The 22,228-nt window shown below is 47.1% G+C and overlaps 1 protein-coding gene and 1 pseudogene across 3 annotated transcripts in view; both read right to left on the bottom strand.

Annotated features, from left to right (window-relative positions):
• Window positions 1–15,725, bottom strand: part of NPRL3 (NPR3 like, GATOR1 complex subunit) — a 39,597-nt gene extending 23,872 nt beyond the window's left edge. The window contains exons 1-5 of one of the 2 annotated variants that reach the window (XM_081089798.1): window positions 15,477–15,613; window positions 10,914–10,983; window positions 6,566–6,604; window positions 2,619–2,748; window positions 719–793 (exon numbers count right to left, since the gene is read on the bottom strand). In XM_081089798.1, coding sequence (XP_080945924.1) covers window positions 719–793; window positions 2,619–2,748; window positions 6,566–6,604; window positions 10,914–10,983; window positions 15,477–15,594 — 432 coding nt within the window. In that variant the 5' untranslated portion in view covers window positions 15,595–15,613. Of the gene's footprint in view, window positions 1–718; window positions 794–2,618; window positions 2,749–6,565; window positions 6,605–10,913; window positions 10,984–15,476 lie in introns of both variants that reach the window. The other variant, XM_081089797.1, reaches the window with a different exon arrangement.
• A 2,172-nt stretch (window positions 15,726–17,897) lies between these two features.
• LOC308518490 (large ribosomal subunit protein uL6-like) lies at window positions 17,898–18,500 on the bottom strand (annotated as a pseudogene). Its single transcript has one exon. The product of its transcript is annotated as a large ribosomal subunit protein uL6-like (transcript).
• Window positions 18,501–22,228: the final 3,728 nt, after the last annotated feature.

Here is a 22,228-nt window from a genome sequence, read left to right as displayed (position 1 = left end):
TGGCAGTTCTTCAAATGGGTAACACAGTTATCATTTGACCCAGCAATTCCACTCCTAGGTATATACCCAAGTGAAATGAAAACATGTCTCCACACAAAAATTTGTATACAAATATCCTTAACAACATTGTTCATAATAGAAAAAGGTGGAAAAAAACCTCAAATGTTCCTCAACAGATGAAGGAATAAACAAAGTATGGTATATTCATACAATGGAATACGATTTGACCATGAAAAGGAATAAAGTACTGATATACAAGACCAGGGATAATCTCAAATCACTATGCTCATCCAAAGAAGCCGGACACCAAAGGTCACATACTGTAGGATCACATGCATATGAAACATGCAGAACAGGTAAATCCACAGAGACAGGAAGTAGATTGTTGGTTTCTAGGGGCTGGGAGAGGGCGGGAGAGAAAAGGAATAGCTGAGCTCCTTTTAGGGTAACAGTAACATTCTGAAACTAGATAATGGGGATGGTTACACTGTTGTAAGATGCCACCAAACCATATACTTTAAAATAGTTAAAATGGTAAATTTTGTTATGTGTATTTTTTTTTTTTAAAGAGAGGAAAACAGTAAGAGTAGGCCAATGCCATGCCCCCTGCAGGCTAAGCTCTGAGTCAATGACACACTCACCAGAAATGAGCTGCTGTTCCTCCCCTTACCCTCCTTCCTGATTTGCCCATGCTCTTCAGCCATTTATAAACACTCACCCTTAGTGCAAATACCACATTAAAAAGAATCATGGTGGGAGCTTCCCTCTTCGGGGACGGGTCTGTTTTGGAGACCTGTAAAAGACGCATAATTCTATTGAATGAGAGCCAACTTCCCAAGAAGAGCTGTTTAGAGCTATTCTACTTTAAGCATGGGAAAGGTTCCAAAATACAGCAGAACCAAAAGAAAGCAGAGCCCGTGGTCTCGGACAATCGACCAGCACCTCTGCATGAGCTAGTGGTGACGGCATGGACAGATGAGTCCCCACTGAGATAACAGGAAGGTCAGTGCTCTGGCCCAGCATGATGAGGCTGCCCCAGTCAATGGAAGTGGGCCGAAGTGCCCAGAGGAGACAAGATGGAGAGGGGCCCAAGCAGATGGAGTGTTCTCTGCCCAGACATCCTCCCCACTGCCACCCCCAGTGTCCACCTGAGTTCTTGAGGCCATCTCTGCCAGGTATGATAAGTACTCAGGATGATTAAGAGAGAGGACGCCCTAATCGATTTGGCTCAGTGGATAGAGAGTCAGCCTGTGGACTGAAGGGTCCCAGGTTCGATTCTGGTCAAGGGCATGTACCTCGGTTGCAGGCACATCCCCAATGGGGGGTGTGCAGGAGGCAGCTGATGGATGTTTCTTTTTCCCCCCCCCTTTATTGAATAAGATATTACAAATGTGTCCTTATCCCCCCAATGTCCCCTTATCCCCCCAATCCTGCACTCACCCTCACCCCCTGTTGTCCACACCCATCACTTATGCTTATATGCATGCATACAAGTCCTTTGGTTGATCTTTCCCCCTCACCCCCACCCTCCCCTGCTTTCCCTCTGAGTGATCGATGTTTCTAACTCTCTATCCCTCTCCCTTCCTCTCTGTTAAAAAAAAAAAATCAATAAAATATATTTGAGAGAGAGAGAGAGAGAGAGAGAGAGAGAGAGAGAGAGAGAACAATGCCCCAGCATACACTGAAGACACATGCTGTCAATTTCTTGGGCAGGTAAGGGCCAGCAGAGACAGGGCTGCTGCTCTGGCAGCCAGCCAACCCGTCACAAACACCACGTTGATTTCAAGTGTTGCCACTAGGGGGCATAAGAGGCCAGTACTCCAGCTCTCCCTGGGCTATCCCAACTAGCTCCTCACCATCCTGCCTGTCACTCTTGTATACGCCCAGGACTGCCAGCAGGCTGCCAAATCTCCCCTCCATCACCCACAGGTCACAGTTAGGGATCTAATCCCTACCTGCAGGGGTTTCAGTGAGGAGGGATGGTGCTGTCCTTGGGGCCAGGTGCACCCAGACCGTCTCATGTCTTAGCACCTCCAACCACCTCAGCTCTTTCCACCAGCTTGGTCATGGAGGATATCTGAAGACCACATCACAGACCCTCATATTTCTGGATCATATAAATGGAGCTAACTCTTACACTGTCATATCAAAATCCTTCAGAATCTGAGTGATGCTGTTGCTGATTCTGCCTGTGTGCAAAGGACTGACTGGCAGGTTCTGGTGTGCAAATTCCTTTGGGTCACAGTGCATTCTGTCTTGTTAAGACTCCAGTACGGTAACATTTCACCCACCAGAGAACGTATATGAAGGATTCAGCACAACAGTAAGAGCTAAATTAATAATAATATTGGCCATGAGATCACTTAACAAGAAGAAATGCTTGTGCCACTTTACCAAAGCTAGGGGCAGGGACTGAAACTCTGGGGACAAGCATGCCTGTCTCTTTCTCCGAGGGTCCCTCAGGATCTCTGATGTGCAGCTGGCAGCAAGTAGCCGTGAGGTCTGGCACACACTCGCTGTCTTTACGGAGCCAGTGGCAGCCACGGTTCCCTGAGGGCCCAGGCCAGGATGGCCATGCCTGCCCAGGGGGAGCCTTATATTCTCAGGGAGGCCCTTACCTGCCCCAGCGCGTGCTGCAGGAGCGTCGGGTGCCCGACAAAACGCACGTTATCGATCTTCAGTTCAAATTTTTGGCCACACATTTCAGACTTGGTTGCCAAAATTGTTGCCAGAATGACATCTGAAAACCTTAAAATTAAAAAGAGGTAGAGTGGAAATAAGTGAATAAAGTGTCACAGCCCCACACCAGCTGCCCTCGGGGATAAGGATCTCAGTATATGGCAGCTTGGTGCGCAAGGTGGCTTGACCCCCACTGATGACCTGGAAGTTTCTATCAGTTGCCTTCTGAAGCAATCCCCAAGATTTGGGACATAAAATCACCAAAATTACAAGGTAAAAGGCATGAGAAGCATAGACTGAAGGCACATGCTGTCAATTTCTTGGCATGCTCTATGAAATTCAGGAGAGAAACAGGTTGCAGTTTGCTTTTAAAGGTAAAGGGAGGAATAACAGCTGAAGCTGGCGCTGCCCTGAGGAGCTGCTCATTAAGGCTCACAAGTGGGGGGTGGGGGGCTCTACCACCAGGTCCAGGTTTACCAGGCTGCACCTCTCAGCTCCCAGGAACCCCACCCCCTCAGTGCTGTGTGAAGGGCAAGAGTACAGCACTAACTGCTAATTACCTTTCTCAGCATGGCTTCCTGACCCTTCCTTACCCTGAACACTTAGCCTTTCAGTTTTTATTAGGGAAGAAACTGTAAAAGATGAGCGAGATATCCAGACCCACGGATATGATGTGGACATAGGATGCACAGGACTGGGTACCACAGAGCAGGAATGGCTGTGGCGTGGGGGAGAGCAGATTTGGATATGAGTTCAGCCTTTGCCAGGTGCATCTGCACACTTGTGTTTTCTTACTGGCAATCCAGTTCCTTCCTGCCCACGGGGATCCAGATAAGGGAGCGTCACCACGGGAAGGAGAGTGCTGGGGGATGCCGTGCAGACTCTTATCTCAGAACCCAGGCTCGCGGGGCCTTCACTTTAGAAACACTGATGCACGGTGTCTGAGCTGGAGCCAGGAGAGAGACAAGTCCTTGCTCATCTCTCCACCCACAGGAAGCACTTCTGGCACCCATGTCGGGAGAGCGCACTGTGCTGGGGAAAGGGGCTCCAGCTCCCCCAGGGCCATGCTCTGCCCCTGGGCACCGACCCCAGGAGCCCGGGAGGCCATCAAAGGTAGACACTCTAGCCGAAACCGGTTTGGCTCAGTGGATAGAGCGTCAGTCTGTGGACTGAAAGGTCCCAGGTTCGATTCCGGTCAGGGGCATGTACCTGGGTTGCGGGCACATCCCCAGTGGGAGATGTGCAGGAGGCAGCTGATCGATGTTTCTCTTTCATCGATGTTTCTAACTCTCTATCTCTCTCCCTTCCTCTCTGTAAAAAATCAATAAAATATATTTTTAAAAAAAAGGTAGACACTCCAGCGTGCATCCTGGGCCTCTGCTAAAGAGCTACAGTGAACCAGGCACCAAAGTAGATTGCTTTTCTCTTGGATGACTTCATGTGGGGGAGGGGCGTGACTGCTACCATACCTCTCCATTTTCTGAAGAAAAAGGATGGTCTCCTACAAACTGCTGCTTAAGCTGAACTCTGAAATAAGAAATGACTCTGGAATAAAAGGATCTAGGAAGGGGGTCATTGTTCTGGGCTCCTTACACATGGCAGGGCTCACCATCTAATGTAAGAGTGACCTGAGCCCTGGCCGGGTAGTCAGTTGGTTAGAGCATCCTCCTGATACACCAGGGTTGCTGGTGCCATCCCCCATAAGGGCATACACAAGAAGCAACCAATGAATGTATAAGTATGCGAACAATCAGTCTCTCTCTCTCTCTCTCTCTCTCTCTCTTTCAAAATCAATAAAAAAAAAATTTTTAAGTACTTGGAGCCAGCCTGCAACAAGAACCTTGCTGATCAACCAGCACTCAAACTGCAAGACAAGCAGCTAGAGAGCTCTTTCCAGGTCTGCAGGAGGGGAGCCTAGAACTGCTAAGGCCTTGGAGGGGGGTGTCACACTGGCTTCCAGCCTTCCCCGGGACTGACATGGTCCTCCAGGTGTCCTAGGTTGCTCTGTGGCCCGCAGACAAGCAAGATGCAGAGGGTTTGGCTCTTGTACTGTCAGGACTGCACTCGGCCCTTTTAACACCAAGGTTGTCAGAGAGGTCGTCAGAGCCAGTCTGGGAAATGGGGGACCCATTGCCTAAGTCCTCAGCTGCCTATTATGGGTCTCTCTTCCCGGGAATACTGCTCTCCGGAGTGATTACACCAGAGATGGAATATTCCAGTGTCTTAGACCAGAGGCATTATATGCTTTCTTTAAAAACTCTAAATCGCTCACTCTGCCCTATAACTCCAGACTGATGGTGAGAGAGGGCTCAGGGTGATAAACAAACACTTCTGCCCTAATGATTGATCCAGTGCCAACATTTCACATCCTATCTAAACAAATAGCTCCTCCACTCTGCCACCGAGGGACAAAGATAAGGTAAAGAAAACAACCTCCCACTATTCCAGAAAGTTCACTTTTTCCTGTGATATCTAAATACCTCCATTAAAAACCTCTACTCTGTCATCAAGACCCACACTTGAGCCTCAGCCCTGGCCTCAGCCACTAGTCCAGGAACCTAAGCTAGTTTGGCTGTGGGATGGGTCCTGAGATTCAGAGGCAAGCAGCGGTCTCCTGAATATCTATAAATATCCAAATCCGAAAGCATCCTTCCAAGAGCCAAATAAAAAATGCTTCCTCCCAAGACCAGAGAGGCCAGCATCTGCAGAAGGAGCCAACCAGGAAGCCATGTGCTGCTGAAGTTAAAAGCCACTCTGCCCTACATGGCCATCAGGGAAGGACCTCTAGGGCAGCCAGGGGGATGGTGCTTGTCTGAGCGAGTCTAGCCCACACAGAAATCTACTCACCACTGCAATATTAACACTTATGATGAGAAAAAACACTTGAGTGGCTTTATCCTTTATATAGTGTGTCTGCTGATATAATATACACAAAGGCATAGTTATATCATGAGATTTGGGGAGTAGGGGAATAACTGTTATAAGTAGCAAACTGAAACAAAAACAAATGACAATATTTGTTTGTTGTTTCCAAAATTTACAAAAATCTCTTTACCTTGTTTTGATGGTAAAAGGCCTAGTAAGTTTTGCACACAATAAAATAGCTGTTACAAAAACTAACATTCCAGGAATAACTTAGATATTTAAAAATTTTAGGAAGATGAACCAGCCCAGCTAGAAACCAGGCCAAGATCTTCCTCTCCTTCTGAGATAGTCAGGAGCAGGGACTGATCTCCGGCCTGGTCAAAAAAGGGGGGAGGGACAGCATGGACGGGAGCTTGACGCTGCACCCTCGGTGATGGGGGGCTCAAAGATGCTTCAATGCCCAGAGGGGATATCCTGTCAGGGGGGCAGGAGGGTCACACCTTATTCATGCCCTCCTGAGGAAGCGCCAGATAAACTCCATGGGTGCATTTTGCTTCTAAAGGGCACACACAACAGCATCTAACCTCAAGCATTACATTTAACACCCAGCCCTTGGGAAAGAGGCCCCCACTAAACCCCTCTGAGAAATGAAGGCAGAGACTAATCAAGGATCTCTCTTGGGGGGCGGGCGCGGGCAGTAAGCTAGGGAGATAAGAAACCCTGCTTCTGCTCACCTACTGGCCTCACAGGGCTACTGGTGCCTGCCTGGAGGAGGAGGTCTGAGTGCAAGCCTGGTCCACAAGTCTCCCTGGTGCCAGCCAACCTTGCGTAGGCTTCCTGGGTAATGTGAAAGAGGTAACTCCAAGTGGAGAAAGGGCGGGGGCCGTGGGATCCGAGCGAGAGCCTGTGTGCCTCATTAGTCATTCTTCAACATTGAGGGGAATCAGGAGTTAAGCACAATTACAGAAGAGAAGGTAGCAGAAGTCAGGACAGAAAGACGGTGGAGAAGTCTTGGTCTTACCCTGCAACCAATTGCTCATCGGTTGGAGGACATGGCTCGCTGAAAGGGGAACAGGACCATCAAGACCAAACAAAAACACATTGATGTTTAAAATCACAAAAGTTATAGTTGTTTTTATTAAAACAGCATTAAAGTCTAGCAGAAGTACTACCATTAAGCATTAACTGTTGAGGTCAAGGTTATGAAACTTACCAGACAAGAAAGGATACAGACAACTCCCCAAGTTGAAGACTTACCACAGTTTTCTCACTAAAGCTCAAATTCTCTCACATAAACATAGACTGGGCCAGAATGAGGGTCAGTTTCCAGAACAAGAGCAAGGCCGGAAGACCTGGGTCAGAGCCTAGCACCACACACATTGGCCAGATGCCTATGCACAAGCATTTAATCTGACAAACCGTCTCAACAGGATCAATGAGATCCCCATAGGTAAAAGCCTTACGTAAAATGCATTGACCACCTCAGCCCCAATTCTTGAGATGCTATGACCACCTGTATAGGTGATCTCCCTGAGTCTCTGCCCACGTGGCCCCGTCAGCAAGGCAGTCATGGCAGAGCTGTATACACTTACATTAGAAAATGTCTAAGACCTCTGCACTATCCGACCTGAGCTTTTTTAGAAAATATATTTAAAAGAGTTGAAGTTCCTCTACACAGAGCTATATCATGCTGCCTTCCGAGTTTGCTGGGAACAGAAAGTAGGCCTGAGCCCCACAGTGCAGACAGCATTCGAGGGGTGAGAGCCTGCCAGGACGCCATGCCATGCCCACCAGGCTGCCCCGCTGGGACTGCTGCTCCCCACAGCTCTCACCGAGAAACACACATTACCAAGGACCCATGCAAGAGAAACACACAACGAAGAACACTTTTTTCAGCAGCTCCCAAATTAGCTCATTTGTTTGTATAGTAGTAAAGGGGTAAGATGTTGTATGGACTTTCTCAAGATCATCCAGAAAGTCAGAATCCGAAAAAGCTCAACCACAACCCCTAGAACTCCATCTCCCACGCCTAGACAGGTCACAAAATCCCTGGCTGGGTTTCTCAGTGGTTAGAGAGTGTCGGCCTGCAGACCAAAGGGTCACAGGTTCAATTCCCAGTCAAGGGCACATACCTCGGTTGCAGGTTTGATCCCCAGCCCCAGTTGGGGTGCATGCGGGAGGCAGCTGATTGATGTCTCTCTCTCTCTATTTATCTATCTATCTCTCTTTCTCTCTCCCCCTCCTCCCTCTCTTCCATTTTCTCTCTAGAGATCAATGGAAAAACATCCTCAGGTGAGGATTAAAATATATATATATATATATATATATATATATATATATATCCCTTAACTTTCAAAAGGGAAGAACCCATGGAGATTCCAAGTGTCAGCAGTGTTCCATGTGTTCCATTTCCTTACTGGGGTGTGGGGGACATGTAAAATTTTAAACTCCACAAACATGTTTTATGGACCTGTGTCTGCCCCCCTGAGGGAGGCAGAGCCATCAGCAAGAACTAGCACCTAGAAGCAGGTGTTCCCATGACATCTACTGGGAGGGAGAGGCAGAGGTGCCTTCACACCTGCAGACATCTTACAGAGGAGGCTCACTGTCTAAGGTACATGCCCAGATCACATGCTTTAGGACACAGAGTGAGAATGAGACCCGGAACCCAGAACCTGCACTTATCCCAGCATGCTGCCCTGCAGGGACATGCCAATGCGACACCAGTGCAGACTCAGCTGGGCCAGGAAAAGGGAAGGGAGGTACCCAAGCTTGGGAACAACACTACTTATCCACATTTCTGTGTATGACCTAACATCCAACAAGTAGGGGCATCTTTCTCAACACATGTGCCACCCAAGCAAAGCTGTCAAAAGAGGCTCTGGGGGAGCCCATGTGAGCCTGGTATGGAGGACTTGCATGCTGGATGCCAGTGAGCACTACAGCTGAGGTCCCCTCCAGCACAGGGCATGACTATGCCTAAAAGCTGGACCCACTGCTTCAATAAAGGTAGCCAAGTCTGAGAGGGGCAGCAGGGCCACCTGATTCCATGCCTCACAATGCCAATGGGGAGGTAAAGGGCAGAGACAGAAACCTTTCAGAGCTCTGGGGTGATAGCTAAAGTAAAATGATTCAGAGTGTTTTAAAATGAAGTTAACTTCCAAGCCACCAGCATCGCCTTCTCTGAGGCAGTAACCAGAACAATGCTGGAAATATGAGAGGAAACCAGAAACAGCCATCCACGTCAGGAGGGAGCGGGCCCCCAACAGCCTTCCCGATGGACGCCATGCTTCCTCTCGGACGTCTCCTGATGGCGCTGTCCCTGCCAGTGGGGTGACTGAGCCAGAGATGGACTTAAGCAGGAGCTCCCTGGCTCCTAATACCCTACAATCAGGGACACTACAACTTTTCTCAACTTCAATTTCAAGACTTAGAGACAACAGACAATACCTATGTTCTTCTCTCCCTTCTAAATTCTAGTCGGGTTTTTAAAAAGTGACAGCTAATTCTTATACCCTGAAACACATCATCTTGATGATTCGCATTATAAAACCAGCCTACTCTCTAAGCCAGTGTTGTCCAACAGAGCTTTCTTCAGGGACAGAAATATCCTAAATCTACGCCATTCAATACAGTATCCACTAGTCACATGCGGTCACCGAACATCTAAAATGTGGCAAGTGAAACTAAGGAAATAAATTTTCAATTTTATTTCATTTCAGTTCATTTCAATTTAAATGGCCACATCGGCCAGTGACTTCAACCCTGGGCAGCACAGCTCTGCACCTTCACTTCTCTAAGGCAGGCCACCACCACATTCACAAGTTACCCATGTGGCCTGTTCACATTGCTTCAATCTGGCAAACTGACAAGCAGGAACATCTTGCTGGTTCCAGAAGAAAAGCACCTTTGAGGATGATAATCCAGAAGAACAGAGAATGGTCTGGTGACCTTCACTGCAGTGCTTCAGGAAGACGTCTGAGGTATAACAGGGTTTCCCAGCCGCCAGGGGCAGAGCAGCGACTGGGCAGGCCTATGTGACAAAATAAAGCTGGGGCCCTAAGGGTGTTAACCTGTATCTCTGAAAATATGGGGGGCGGGGGGTGGGTTCATCAGATGCTACAATGTGCTAACATTACCCAATGGCATTACCTCATAGTGATTTTCTTATAAGCCTCTGAAAATTAACTGCAGGAATTACGTGCTCCTGGCCCTCCTAAAAAATACCTCTACACAGATCATTCCAAGAGCTCTTTCTGAGTCTTCATGTCCTGAGCAGAGCCTCACACCTATGGAGCTTAGAGGAAGAACATCGGGCAGCTGGCCAACCCTGCTCTAAACTAGTCTGTGGCCCAGCGGAAGACAAAGCCACCTACCCAGGTGCAGGGGCAAAGAGCTTTCCAGGTGCCTGTAACAAGAGTCTGTTCCAAGTTGCCACCTTTAAAGGACAAGACAACCACTGGCCTCTATGTCAACCAGAAGGGCCCACTGAATGTCCCACAAGCTCCCACCTCCCCTGCCCCTCCTGCTGTTCCCTTTTCCAAAGCCTGCTCCCTTCAGAGACAGTCACTGGTCACGCCAGAGGCCCCTGCCATCCTCACACACACAAAATAAAAACCATCTTCTTGGAACTGTACAACACTGTGGTGCCTTGTCAGAGAACTGAGCGCAACTGTACAACCAGTTCGCATGTAAAAGGCCCAGTGCGGGGACCTCAGCTTTTCCATGGGACCGTGGAGGCGACATCCTGTAGCTCACAAAGACCTCGGCTACGTTTAGGGGAACCAGGACAGGCAACTTGCAATCTTTCCTGCCCCATCTGGGTCTGTGTTACCACCTACCAAGCTTTACAATGAACATAAGAAGGCACAAGCGGTCATTTCTCATGTTGCATGATAGTCCTCCCCACAGAGAACAAGGGGGCACGTACAAGAAGGAACAAGACCCGCTTCCATCTGTGCCCCAAAAGACCACGGGTCAAGTCAGCCCCAACTCTGCCCATACCACCATCTGGACACTCTGCACTGCGCCCAAGCACCTACAGGTGGACCTCGGGGCCGTGCCTGAGGAACAAGGTCTGAGGACAGCACGGGGTGTGCTTTCCTCCATGTTCCCCTCACAGGAGAGAAATGACCACAGAAACATGGCCCCATCTCATCTCCAACCTGCTTGGCAGCTCAACACGTGACCAAACTATGCAGCAAGCCAGAGACTGGCTATCAGTCCCCTGCTCCATGCTGCCCAAACACCCACCAAATGGGAAAAGAACACCCGGCTTCTCAGGGGAAACAGAGGTCAATGGCAGGTGGGCTTTGCACAGGCTTCGGGGCAGGACTAGCTCCGTCCTACAGTGACTTCAAAGCCCTTACCTGGAGTCACCGTCCTGGTCCTCGGCATGATCTCCCGTGTTGTTGACAGCATATCTGCTACGAGGCTTATCTGAGTGAGGGCAAAAAGGAGACAGTGGCTAAGAAACCAGGACCCATCCACATACAGGATTGTGGAGCCAGTAAAAGTGATCGTTACCAATAAGTTGTTACGTAGCCCGGCCGGCGTGGCTCAGTGGTTGAGCGTTGACCTATGAACCAGAGGTCACCACTGGATTCCCAGTCAGGGCCCAGGCCCAGGTTGCGGGCTTGGTCCCCAGCGTGGAGTCTGCAGGAAGCAGCCAATCAATGATTTTCTCTCATCATTGATGTTTCTATCTCTTTCTCCCTCTCCCTTCCTCTCTCTGAAATCAATAAAAATATTTTCTAAATAAAAATAAAATGTGGTACATACGCACAGTAGAATACTCATCAGCCATAAAAAAGAATGAAGTTCTGGCACATACTACAACGTGGATGAACTTTAAAACATTATGCTAAGAAAAAGAAACCAGACACTGCCCTAGCCGGTTTGGCTCCGTGGATAGAGCGTCAGCCTGCGACCTGAAAGGTCCCAGGTTCGATTCCAGTGAAGGGCACATGCCCAGTGGGGGACGTGCAGGAGGCAGCCAATCAATGATTCTCTCTCATCATGGATGTTTCTATCGCTCTCTCCCTCTTCCTTCCTCTCTGAAATCAATAAAGATATATTTAAAAAAGAAGAAGAAGAAACCAGACACTAAAGGACAAATATTGCACTTACATAAAATATCTACACTAGCAAATTCACAGAGACAGAAAGTAGATTAGCGGTTCCCAGAGGCTGAGGGCAGGGGGATGGGGAGTCATTGTTAGGTTACAAGTTTCAGTCTGGGGTAAGGAACATTTTTTGAGATAGTGGTGCTGGTTATACAATATGGGAATTACTTATGGTGAATGTGACTAATGCCACTGGATTGTATACTTAAAAATGGTTACAATGGCAAATTTTATATTACATATTTTCTACCATAATAAAAATTTTTTCAGAAAATATGGTTTCCAAGAAGTTATGATAACTTAGGAAATGCTTTTGCTACTATTAAAGCAGAAAAAAAGGTAAGTATAAATATATTACACACAGATACACATATATCCTCTCACTAGATGATGTCAACTAGCCTGGGAAAAGCACAGGCAAAAGAATGTTTAGCTCTCGGCCTGAGCGCCATTTCCTAGGAACCTCTGTGCCATGACAGCCACGTGGAGGAAGAAGGGAATGCGCAGGCTGAAGCGCAAGAGGAGGAAGATGAGGCAGAGGTCCAAGTACACCGCAAGCTTGTGCACCGTGAAGCCACAGGAGCAGCAAGAAGGGCAGCCAGAGGCCAGGGACACCGGCACGAGCTGCTGGACTGCATGCTGCTGTCTACACTCTCAACGGGATCTAGAAATACATACATGCCATCCGAACGCCTTGACCGCCTTTTGAGAGACCCACCCTGCTCTTACAAAAACAGTCCCTTCTGGATCTTTGCCCTGGACCTGTGACATTCTGGACTGGTTCTGTTTTCAGGTGTGGCTGAATGTAACATGTACAATGTATCAACTCCTCTGTCTTAGCTGAAGAAAAAAAAAAAATTTTTTTTAAATCCATATACTGCCCTAGGTGGTATTGCTCAGTGGTTAGAGCAGGGGTTGGGCAAACTTTTTGACTCGAGGGCCACAATGGGTTCTTAAACTGGACCGGAGGGCCGGAACAAAAGCATGGATGGAGTGTTTGTGTGAACTAATATAAATTCAAAGTAAACATCATTACATAAAAGGGTACGGTCTTTTTTTCAATAGTTTTATTCATTTCAAACGGGCCGGATCTGGCCCACGGGCCGTAGTTTGCCCACGGCTGGGTTAGAGTGTTGACCCGCACACCAAAGGGTCGCAGGTCGCAGGTTCTATTTCCAGTCAAGGGCATGTACATGGATTGTGGGTTCATTCCCCACCATCTTCAGAAGGAAACCAGCCAATGTTTCTCTCTCTCTCTCCCTCCCCCAACCCCACCCCAACTCCCTTCCACTCTCTCTGAAAAGCAATAGTAAAAATATCCTCTGGTGAGGATCAACAAAACAAAAAAGTTCAGCCTGCCCTACATGGCTCAGTGGTTGAGCATCGACCTATGAACCAAGAGGTCACGGTTTGATTCCTGGTCAAGGCACATGCTGGGTTGCGGACTCAGTCCCCAGTGGGGATGTGCAGAAGGCAGCCAATCAATGATTCTCTCTCATCATTGATGTTTCTATTTCTCTTCCTGTCCTTTCCTCTCTGAAATCAATAAAAATGTCAATAATAATAATACTGTAATTACTATGCATGGTGCTAGGTATTAGACTTATCAGGGTGCTCAGTTAAGTTATATAAATGTCTAACCAATATGCTGTATACCTGAAACTAATATAAAATAATATTGAATATCAACTGTAATTGACAAAAAAAGAAGAGGAAAAAAATAAATATGCTCATTATCTCTTAGATTTAACCATCCTACTTCTGGGAATTAATCCTATATCCAGAAGAATAACATATACAAAAAGGACATTCACACTGGTTATCGTAGCAAACGATTGGAAACAATTTAAATGCCCATCAACAGAGGACTGGATAAATAAATCACAGTATGCTCATCCCATGATTCTAATCATAATTCTGAAACTACTGTCAAGATGGGAAATGAAAACAACACACACAGAACAGTGCGCAGTGTGTTCGTTCACTTGTGCTTAGAAAAAGTAAAATAATATCTGCATATGCTTGTATTTACACAGGAGATTCTGGAAACATGCACAGGAAAATGGTAACAGCAGCTGCCCCTACAAGGGGAAATGGGTGTCTTGAGGGGGGGATGGGTGGTCAATCAACGGTGGGTAAAGAACATTCTTTTCATAACCTAAATTCCTTTGTACCTTTAAAACTTTGTACCCTATTAACAAATTTTAAAACAGAATATAAATTACAAACTGAGCATTCATGATAATGAACAGCTACAAGTAGCCTAAATGTCCATCCACAGCAGCTGCATGCTACAACTAGGAGCGAGCGTGATCTCTGCTTACGAAGTCGTAAAGTACTCCAAGGCTGTTCAATGGAAGAGCCACTGCAGATCAATACACTTATGTGAAGGGGGGAAAAATCCCCAAATAATACACAATTTTCCTATGGATACATAGTTGGTATCTATGTACAGGAAGGACGGTGACTAAAATGGTAAGCAGTTATCCTGCAACGGGGGAGCAGAACTGGGGGCAGGTAGTCCAAGAAAATTTCCTATTTTTTCCAAGCTGAATACATTTATGTCAAAAACCAACAACAATAAATGGAACTACTTTAAAATGGAGCTGGAGCTGCCATCCCGAAACTGCTTGTAATGCCTTATATGCCTCAAATCTTTGAAATATTAAAACTTGCCGAAACTGGTTTGGCTCAGTGGATAGAGCGTTGGCCTGCGGACTCAAGGGTCCCGGGTTCGAATCCGGTCAGGGGCACGTGCCTGGGTTGAGGGCGCATCCCCAGTGAGAGATGTGCAGGAGGCAGCTGATTGATGTTTCTGACTTTCTATCTCTCTCCCTTCCTCTCTGTGAAAAATCAATAAAATATATTTTTTTTAAAAAGTTTAAAAAACAAAACAAAAAAAACTGGGCAAAATAACCTTTGGACTGGGCTTAAGCAACCTGTGCCCCAAAGAACTGACTAGAAAGATACAAGAAAGCAGCCCTAGCCTGTCTGGCTCAGTGGATAGAGCGTCAGCCCCCGGACTGAAGGGTCCCGGGTTCGATTCCAATCCAGGGCACGTACCTTGGCTGCCAGTCCCCCCGTCCCTTGTCGGGGGTGCATGCAGGAGGCAACTGATTGATGTCTCTCTCACATGGATGTTTCTCTCTGTCTCTCCCTCTCCCTGTCCCTCCCACTCCTAAAAATCAATGGAAAAATATCCTCGGGTGAGGATTAACTATATATATATATATATTTGCATGTCAGGTGAGGATTTGCATATATATACCTGATAACTACCTGACTTAGGACTATCAGACTGAAAATTAAAAACTGTTCAGAAATGACTTTACTATGTTATCTGACCAACAGAAATAAATGCCCTCCTTCTATTGAAACAATTGTTTCCCTTCCTTTTCTCATAAATACCCAATGCCTTTGCCTCTCCAGCAGAACACTATTCGGAGCATCCCAAATAGCTATTCTTATTGGCCGCAAGGGAACGCTTGTTGCCTCTCACTTTGGCCTTTTATTTTTGGGTTCACGCATGCAGTGCTCACACATATTTTTTGAAGACGCTGCAGACACGGATGAAATGTCAGCAATGGAGGCTTTTGGCTATTGAATTATGACTTTTCTCCCGTTTCTGTTTATTTGTCTGCACTTTCCAAACAGTGCTCTATAAAGAGTAGGCAGTGACTGTATCATCCGGGAAAGGAAACAGTAAAGGACTTGAGTTTCCACGTGCGAGGCGGTGAGAGGAGGGGCCGCTGCACGGGCTGCCCAGGCCCCGCCGCCGGGCCGGGCGCGCCCCCGGCGCTCACTTACTTGTCTGGGACGCCGGGTGCTCCTGGCTTCTCTGGAAGGGGTACCTGAACAGCAGTTTATTGCCCCTGCTCCCCGAGCTCACCAGAATCACGCTGATGGGGCTGGTGTTGTCCCCCATTCTACCGGGGGCCCGAGGGCGGGGGTGGAGGGGGGGAGGCTTAGGAAGACTGGCCGAGGGCTGAGGACTGGACGGGCGTGCGGTGTGGGGAAGGCCGGGAACCGGGAAGTGCGGGGCCTGAGGAGACGCGACGGGGCGGGGGAAGGGGACCTGACAAGGACGCCAGCCACCAAGGCCACGGAAGCCCGGCGCGGAGAGCCAGAGCGACGGAGCCAGCGCCACGGAGCGCGTCCCGCGAGGCTCCGGGGATTTAGACCCCAGAGCCAGGGAAAAGCGCGGCGGTGCCAGCCCGCGGGCCGGGGGCGTTTGCGCAGGCGCGAGCGGCCGTGTGCGCAGGCGCAGTCTCTCTCTGGGAGCTACGCATGCGCATGGACCGACCTCCTTCCTGCTGGGTGAAGGGACCCGCCCACCTGTGTGACTAGGAAACTGAAGCCACATCAGCTATTGGGTTCGGGTTCGAGGCCGCTGTCTCCGAATGATTCATCTTTCATTATAAAAGAAATACTTGCTTTGGGCAGAAAAGTCAAACTTACAAATATAAAGTACTACACTAAAAAAGTTTTTAAAAAATCACTTCAATGGATCACAGACCTAAACGTAAGAGCTCACACTATAAACTTCTTACAGAAAAGCATGTGGGGAAAAAAAAAAAAAAAAGAAAAGCATGTGGGTAAATATTCGTGATCTTGGAGTGGACAATGATTACTTAGATATGACACCAAATGCACAAGCAACTACAGAAAAGCTTAATTGGACTTAATCAAATTAAACACTTTTCTGCTTCAAAAGACACCACCAAGAAAGTAAAAAGAGCAGAATAGGAAAAATATTTATAATTCATGAGTCTGATGAGGGAATTGTATCCAGATTAATTTTTTTTAAACTCTTACAACTAAACAATAAAAAGACAAGTAACCAATTGAAAATATGAAAAGGAAGTGAACTGATATTTCTCCAAAGAACATAGACAAAATGCCAATAAGCACCTGAAAAGATACTCAACATCATTCTCATTAGGATAATGTAAATCAAAACCAAAAAAGAGATGCCACATCACACCCACTAGGATAACTATAATCAAAAAGACAAAATAACAAGTGTTGGCAAGGAGGTGGAGAAATTAGAATCTTTACCCATTGCTGGAAGGTATGAAAAATGGTGCAGCTACTGTGAAAAACAGTCTGGCAGTTTCTCAAAAGGTTAAGCGTAGAGTTCCCATACAACCCAACTATTCCATTCCTAGGTATATACCCAAGAGAAATGAAAACATAATTCCACACAAAAACTTGCATGTTCATAGCAACATTATTCATAATAGCAAAAAACTGCAAAGAAGCCAAATGTTCACCAATTGATGAGTGGGTGAATAAAATTTGGTATAATTTCTTTATACAAAGGAATAGTATTCAGTCATAAAAAGGAATGAAGTACTGACACATGAATGAACTTTGAAAAAATACGTAGTGTATGATTTCATTTCCATAAATGTCCAGAATAGGCAAATTCATAGAGGCAGGACACAGATTAGGTTGTCTAGGGCTGGGGTAGTTGGAGGTGTGTGACTGCTAGTAGATATAGGGTTTCTTTGAGGGTGATAAATGTTCTAAATTATGGAAATGGTTGCACAACTCTATGAATATACTAAAACCCACTCAATTGCACACTTTATTTCTCTTCAAATCAATACATGGCTTTTACTTTATTTTAAAATATCACAAGTAGCCAAAACCGGTTTGGCTCAGTGGATAGAGCGTCGGCTTGCGGACTGAAAGGTCCCAGGTTCGATTCCGGTCAAGGGCATGTACCTGGGTTGCGGGCACATCCCCAGTGGGAGATGTGCAGGAGGCAGCTGATCGATGTTTCTCTCTCATCGATGTTTCTAACTCTCTATCTCTCTCCCTTCCTCTCTGTAAAAAATCAATAAAATATATTTTTAAAAAAATAAAATAAAAAATAAAATAAAATATCACAAGTAAGCCCTGGCTGTTGTGCTAAGTGGTTAGAGCATTGGCCCGTGCACCAAATGGTCTCAGGTTGGATTCCCAGTCAAGGACACGTATGTATGTGGCTTGCAGGTTTGATCCCCATCCCTGGTCATGGGGGAGACAACCAATTGATATGTCTCTCTCACTCTGATGTTTCTCTCTCTCCCTCTTCCTCTCCCTCCCTTCCACTCTCTCTAAAAATCAATAGGAAAAAAAAATCCTTGATGAGTATTAACAAAATTATATATATATATCTCACAAGTAAATCTGAGGAATCATCTGACATCTTGCTGTTTCTGTAGCTGGACAACTCAGATCTCATTCATCAGCCTGCTGAACTGTTCCTTTTTCAGAAACATAGATGCCATCTAAAATTTTTCTGATATCCTTGTTTTTAACGGTTGTGGCTTGCTGAATCAAAGCAGCTGAATTTGATACAAGTTCAATGTCATTTCCTCCAAGAGTCAACTCATCTTAAAAAAAATAATTAACTCGTCTTGCTGGACTGAGATACTGAACGAGCAACGCCTGACCTCACCCGAACCCTGCGGATGTATTTTTCACCCAAGAGCTTTCTGATTTCAACAGGAGAACCATTCTCCTGAACAACAGCATTGGTGGGGAAGTGAGCGCCCAGGCCTCATTCTGTACCGGAAGCTCCGTGTAACGCCCTGATCATGTTCTGGACGTGACTGCAGGTCGTGTGCTCGGTAGCAGGTTCCCTTCTATTTCCCCGCCATTTGTCAACATGGAGCCGCTTCTTTTTCTTCCGGGGAGACTGAGCTCTATACCGATGAGACTGAAGGCCCTCCGCAGGGTGCCCGTGAGGCCCTCCGCAATCGCTGTGCGTCCCTGCAGGGCGACGTCCACATTTTCTGGGATGCCAACAGTCTGACTGCTGACAATGGTCTTCATCCTCGCAGTAGATGTGACAAAAAATACAAAAAAAAAAATTTGAATTGCACACTTTAAATGGGTGCAAATTATATCTCACAAATTATATCTCAATACAGCTGTTTTTAAAATCACCCCACCCACCCCATCCCAGTCTTCCCCAGGAGGTGACTGTAGTTAACCGTCTACTGTGGCTGTTTCCAAATCTTTCTCAAGCACTTCAAGTGCACGAGGGTGTAATCACTTGGCTAAGGGATTGCTGACGTAACCTCTTGCATTGAAGCTGACACAGACATGTATTTTGCAAGGCAGATTCATGGCTTGAATCTCCCAGGGTGAAGGGTACAGGCATTTGAAATGCCTCAGACATTACCAAACAACTCATTGCCCTACACAAGGCTGCATAGCATTGACTTAATTTTTCCCCCAAAATTTCCGAAAAGGAAAATGGTGTACTATTCTATGTTGCATTTCTTTTTTTAATATATTTTTATTGATTTCAGAGAGGAAGGAAGGAAAGATAGAAACATCAATGATGAGAGACAATCATTGATCGGCTGCCTCCTGCATGCCCCACAATGGGGATTGAGCCCGCAATCTGGGCATGTGCCCTGACGAGAAATTGAACTGTGACCTCCTGGTTCATAGGTCAATGCTCAACCACTGAGCCACACTGGCCAAGTGTTGTTGCATTTCTTTAATTATTACTGAGGTGGAGAACTGTATCACTTGATTATTTCCCACTATCTCTGACATGCCTTCTTTTTTTCCTTATGGATTCTTTATTCTTCTTTGATGGTTTGGACGCGTTATCTTCATGTTACAGATTCTGCAAGCCTTTTTCCCAGTCTATTTTGACATTATGTATAATCAAAAGTTTTCTGAGTTCTCACACAGTTCCCAGAAGAATTCCTAGAATGGAAATAAGGGCACAGCCCTAACCGGTTTGGCTCAGTGGATAGAGCGTCAGCCTGCGGACTCAAGGGTTGCAGGTTTGATTCCAGTCAAGGGCATGTACCTTGGTTGCGGGCACATCCCCAGTAGGGGGTGTGCAGGAGGCAGCTGATCGATGTTTCTCTCTCATCAATGTTTCTAACTCTCTATCCCTCTCCCTTCCTCTCTGTAAAAAATCAATAAAAATATTTTAAAAAAGAAAAGAAATAAGGGCACAGAAGAAAGAGGTGAGGCTGGGAGAGCTGGACCGATGGGAAAGGGAGAGCCCACTGTCTGGAGAGATGGCAGCTGTGGTAATGGAGGTGTCTCCACAAGGGCACCAGGAATCTGCGCATGCCTAGACGTAAGGACCGGGCCTCCAGCTCCAGCCTCCTTCCTCCAGCTTCCCTGGACCATGCTGCTACCCCATCAAACAGTCCCATGGCCCCCAAACCTGGAGGAGCAGGTCTGGTGTCCAGGGGCTCGGGGAGGCTGTCTCTGAGCTGGGAGAAGGCCCAGAATTGGAGGAATCCACCATTCCCCAACTACCCTTCTGGGCCCACTTCCTGCTAGCAACTTTCACAATAGCGTTCACTCTTTATTTTTCAGGCTCAGTGGTTAATCTCTTTTCATCATAGCGCGCATTGGAATCCATGCGAGATGAAAGATCACCAGGATGCCAGCACACAGGGGCTCGGATACATTGCTTCCCAGGCTGCCCTCACGGGACTCAGGTGCAGGAATGCCCAGGGCTGTACTGTGTAAGCAGAGGTCTGACTCCCACGCCACCCTCACCAGCAGCTTCTCAGTGTCTATATGTGTTGACTTCCTTGGGCTGTTACAGAAATCAGAGCTCCTGTCACTCCCTGTTCAGTCCAGGCAGGTGCTGGCAGCCAGAGGGCCTCTAAGGTGGGCTGGCCATGCTTTGGGCCTCAGGTTCCCCACCAGTAACAGGGCTGGGAGCAAATGGTCTGTACATGTGGTCTTTTTTTTAACTTTTATTAAATTTATTTGGGTGACATTGGTCGACATGATCATATAGACTTCAGGTGTAGGTTTCTATGCTACAAGATCTATATATTGCACTGTGGGCCCACCACCCAAAGTTGAATCTTCTCCTGTCACCTTATATTACGACCTCTTTCTCCCCCAACCCCCTGTTGGTTCCGTTTTAGCTTGAGGCCCTCACACTGTCCCCTGGACAACCATGTACCCAGGACCAAACTCCTCTCACTACAAGGTACGTCCTCAAACTCTTCTCTGCAAACACCCCGCAACTCTAAATCCTCATTTTATTTTTTTATTTTTTTATTTTTTTTTATATATTTTTTATTGATTTTTTACAGAGAGGAAGGGAGAGAGATAGAGAGTTAGAAACATCGATGGGAGAGAAACATCGATCAGCCGCCTCCTGCACATCTCCCACTGGGGATGTGCCCGCAACCCAGGTACATGCCCTTGACCGGAATCGAACCTGGGACCCCTCAGTCCGCAGGCCGACGCTCTATCCACTGAGCCAAACCGGTTTCGGCTAAATCCTCATTTTAAATGTAAGTAACTCTTCTGTAACCTACTTTTTTGAAGGTAAATTGATTCTTGGAATCCTAAACTCCTGACCTTCCCTCCCAGCTTAGGTCCCCTAGGCAGGGCCAGGCCTTATCAGTCCTGCCACTCAGTCCGGGCCTGATAGAGCTACCACCGTCTGTCAGAGGGCCGGGCGGGGCTCCAAGACCCTATCTTGGACCCACTTCCACACCCCCACCCTCTCTGGTGCAGTGTTCCTGCCCAGGAGGAATCGCTCACCAACAATAGCAGCTACAATAATCTTGAATTCACGGTGCCATTATCCCTCCTAACATGAGGTGGAGGCTGTTCTAAACCCCCACCTGAGAGGTTAACACAGTGAAACCGGGACTCACAATGTTAACTAGCCTGCCCAGAGCCACCCAGGGGTCGCTTTCAGGGGAAGGTCTCCACAGAGGGCCCCTCTGAGCTCAGCTCCAGCCACAAAAGTTCAGAACAAGCCTGGGGCTTTGAGTTCTGTCCAGAGACCAGTAGGTCTCAGTGTCCTGGAGCACAGACTTGGGCTCCTTGTGACTCAGGAAACCAAGGCCCAGAGACAGAATAGACTTGCCCAGCCGCCAAAGGGCCAGCAGCCTGCCCACAGCAAACCTAGGTCTCCTCTCCCATCAGGAGTGGCTCCCTCCTCCACTGAAACTTGAACATGTTTCATAACTTTCCCAAGCCTCCATTTCCTTATCTTAAAACATGTCATGCCGAAACCGGTTTGGCTCAGTGGATAGAGCATCGGCCTGCGGACTGAAGGGTCCCGGGTTCGATTCCGGTCAAGGCCATGTACCTGGGTTGCGGCCACATCCCCAGTAGGAGATGTGCAGGAGGCAGCTGATCGATGTTTCTCTCTCACCGATGTTTCTAACTATCTCTCTCCCTTCCTCTCTGTAAAAAATCAATAAAAGATATTAAAAAAAAAAAAACATGTCATGGTAATAACATAAAACTTCTCTCACAGAGAGCGTTAAGGGTCAAATACCCAACATGAAGAGTGTGTGGTGCCATGCCTAGGACTTAGAAGGCGCTTGATAAATGTCAGCTAAAACCAGGCAGCAGACCTTACCTCACAACCACACAAAATCAGTCCAAGGTGGACTGCCATCCAATCAAATGCCCAACAGTAAAGTTCTTAGAATGGTAATATAGACAGTTCTGTACACCTCAGCATTCGGCAGTTTTGTTTTTTAAGTGAGGTAAAACCTGCCTGCTCGGCATGTCTTAGTGGTTGAGCGGCGACCTATGAACCAGGA

This window comes from Myotis nattereri, assembly GCF_964212035.1.
Source record: "Myotis nattereri genome assembly, chromosome: 4".
NCBI lineage: Eukaryota > Metazoa > Chordata > Mammalia > Chiroptera > Vespertilionidae > Myotis > Myotis nattereri.
This window is presented reverse-complemented; position numbering and strand designations above follow the sequence as displayed.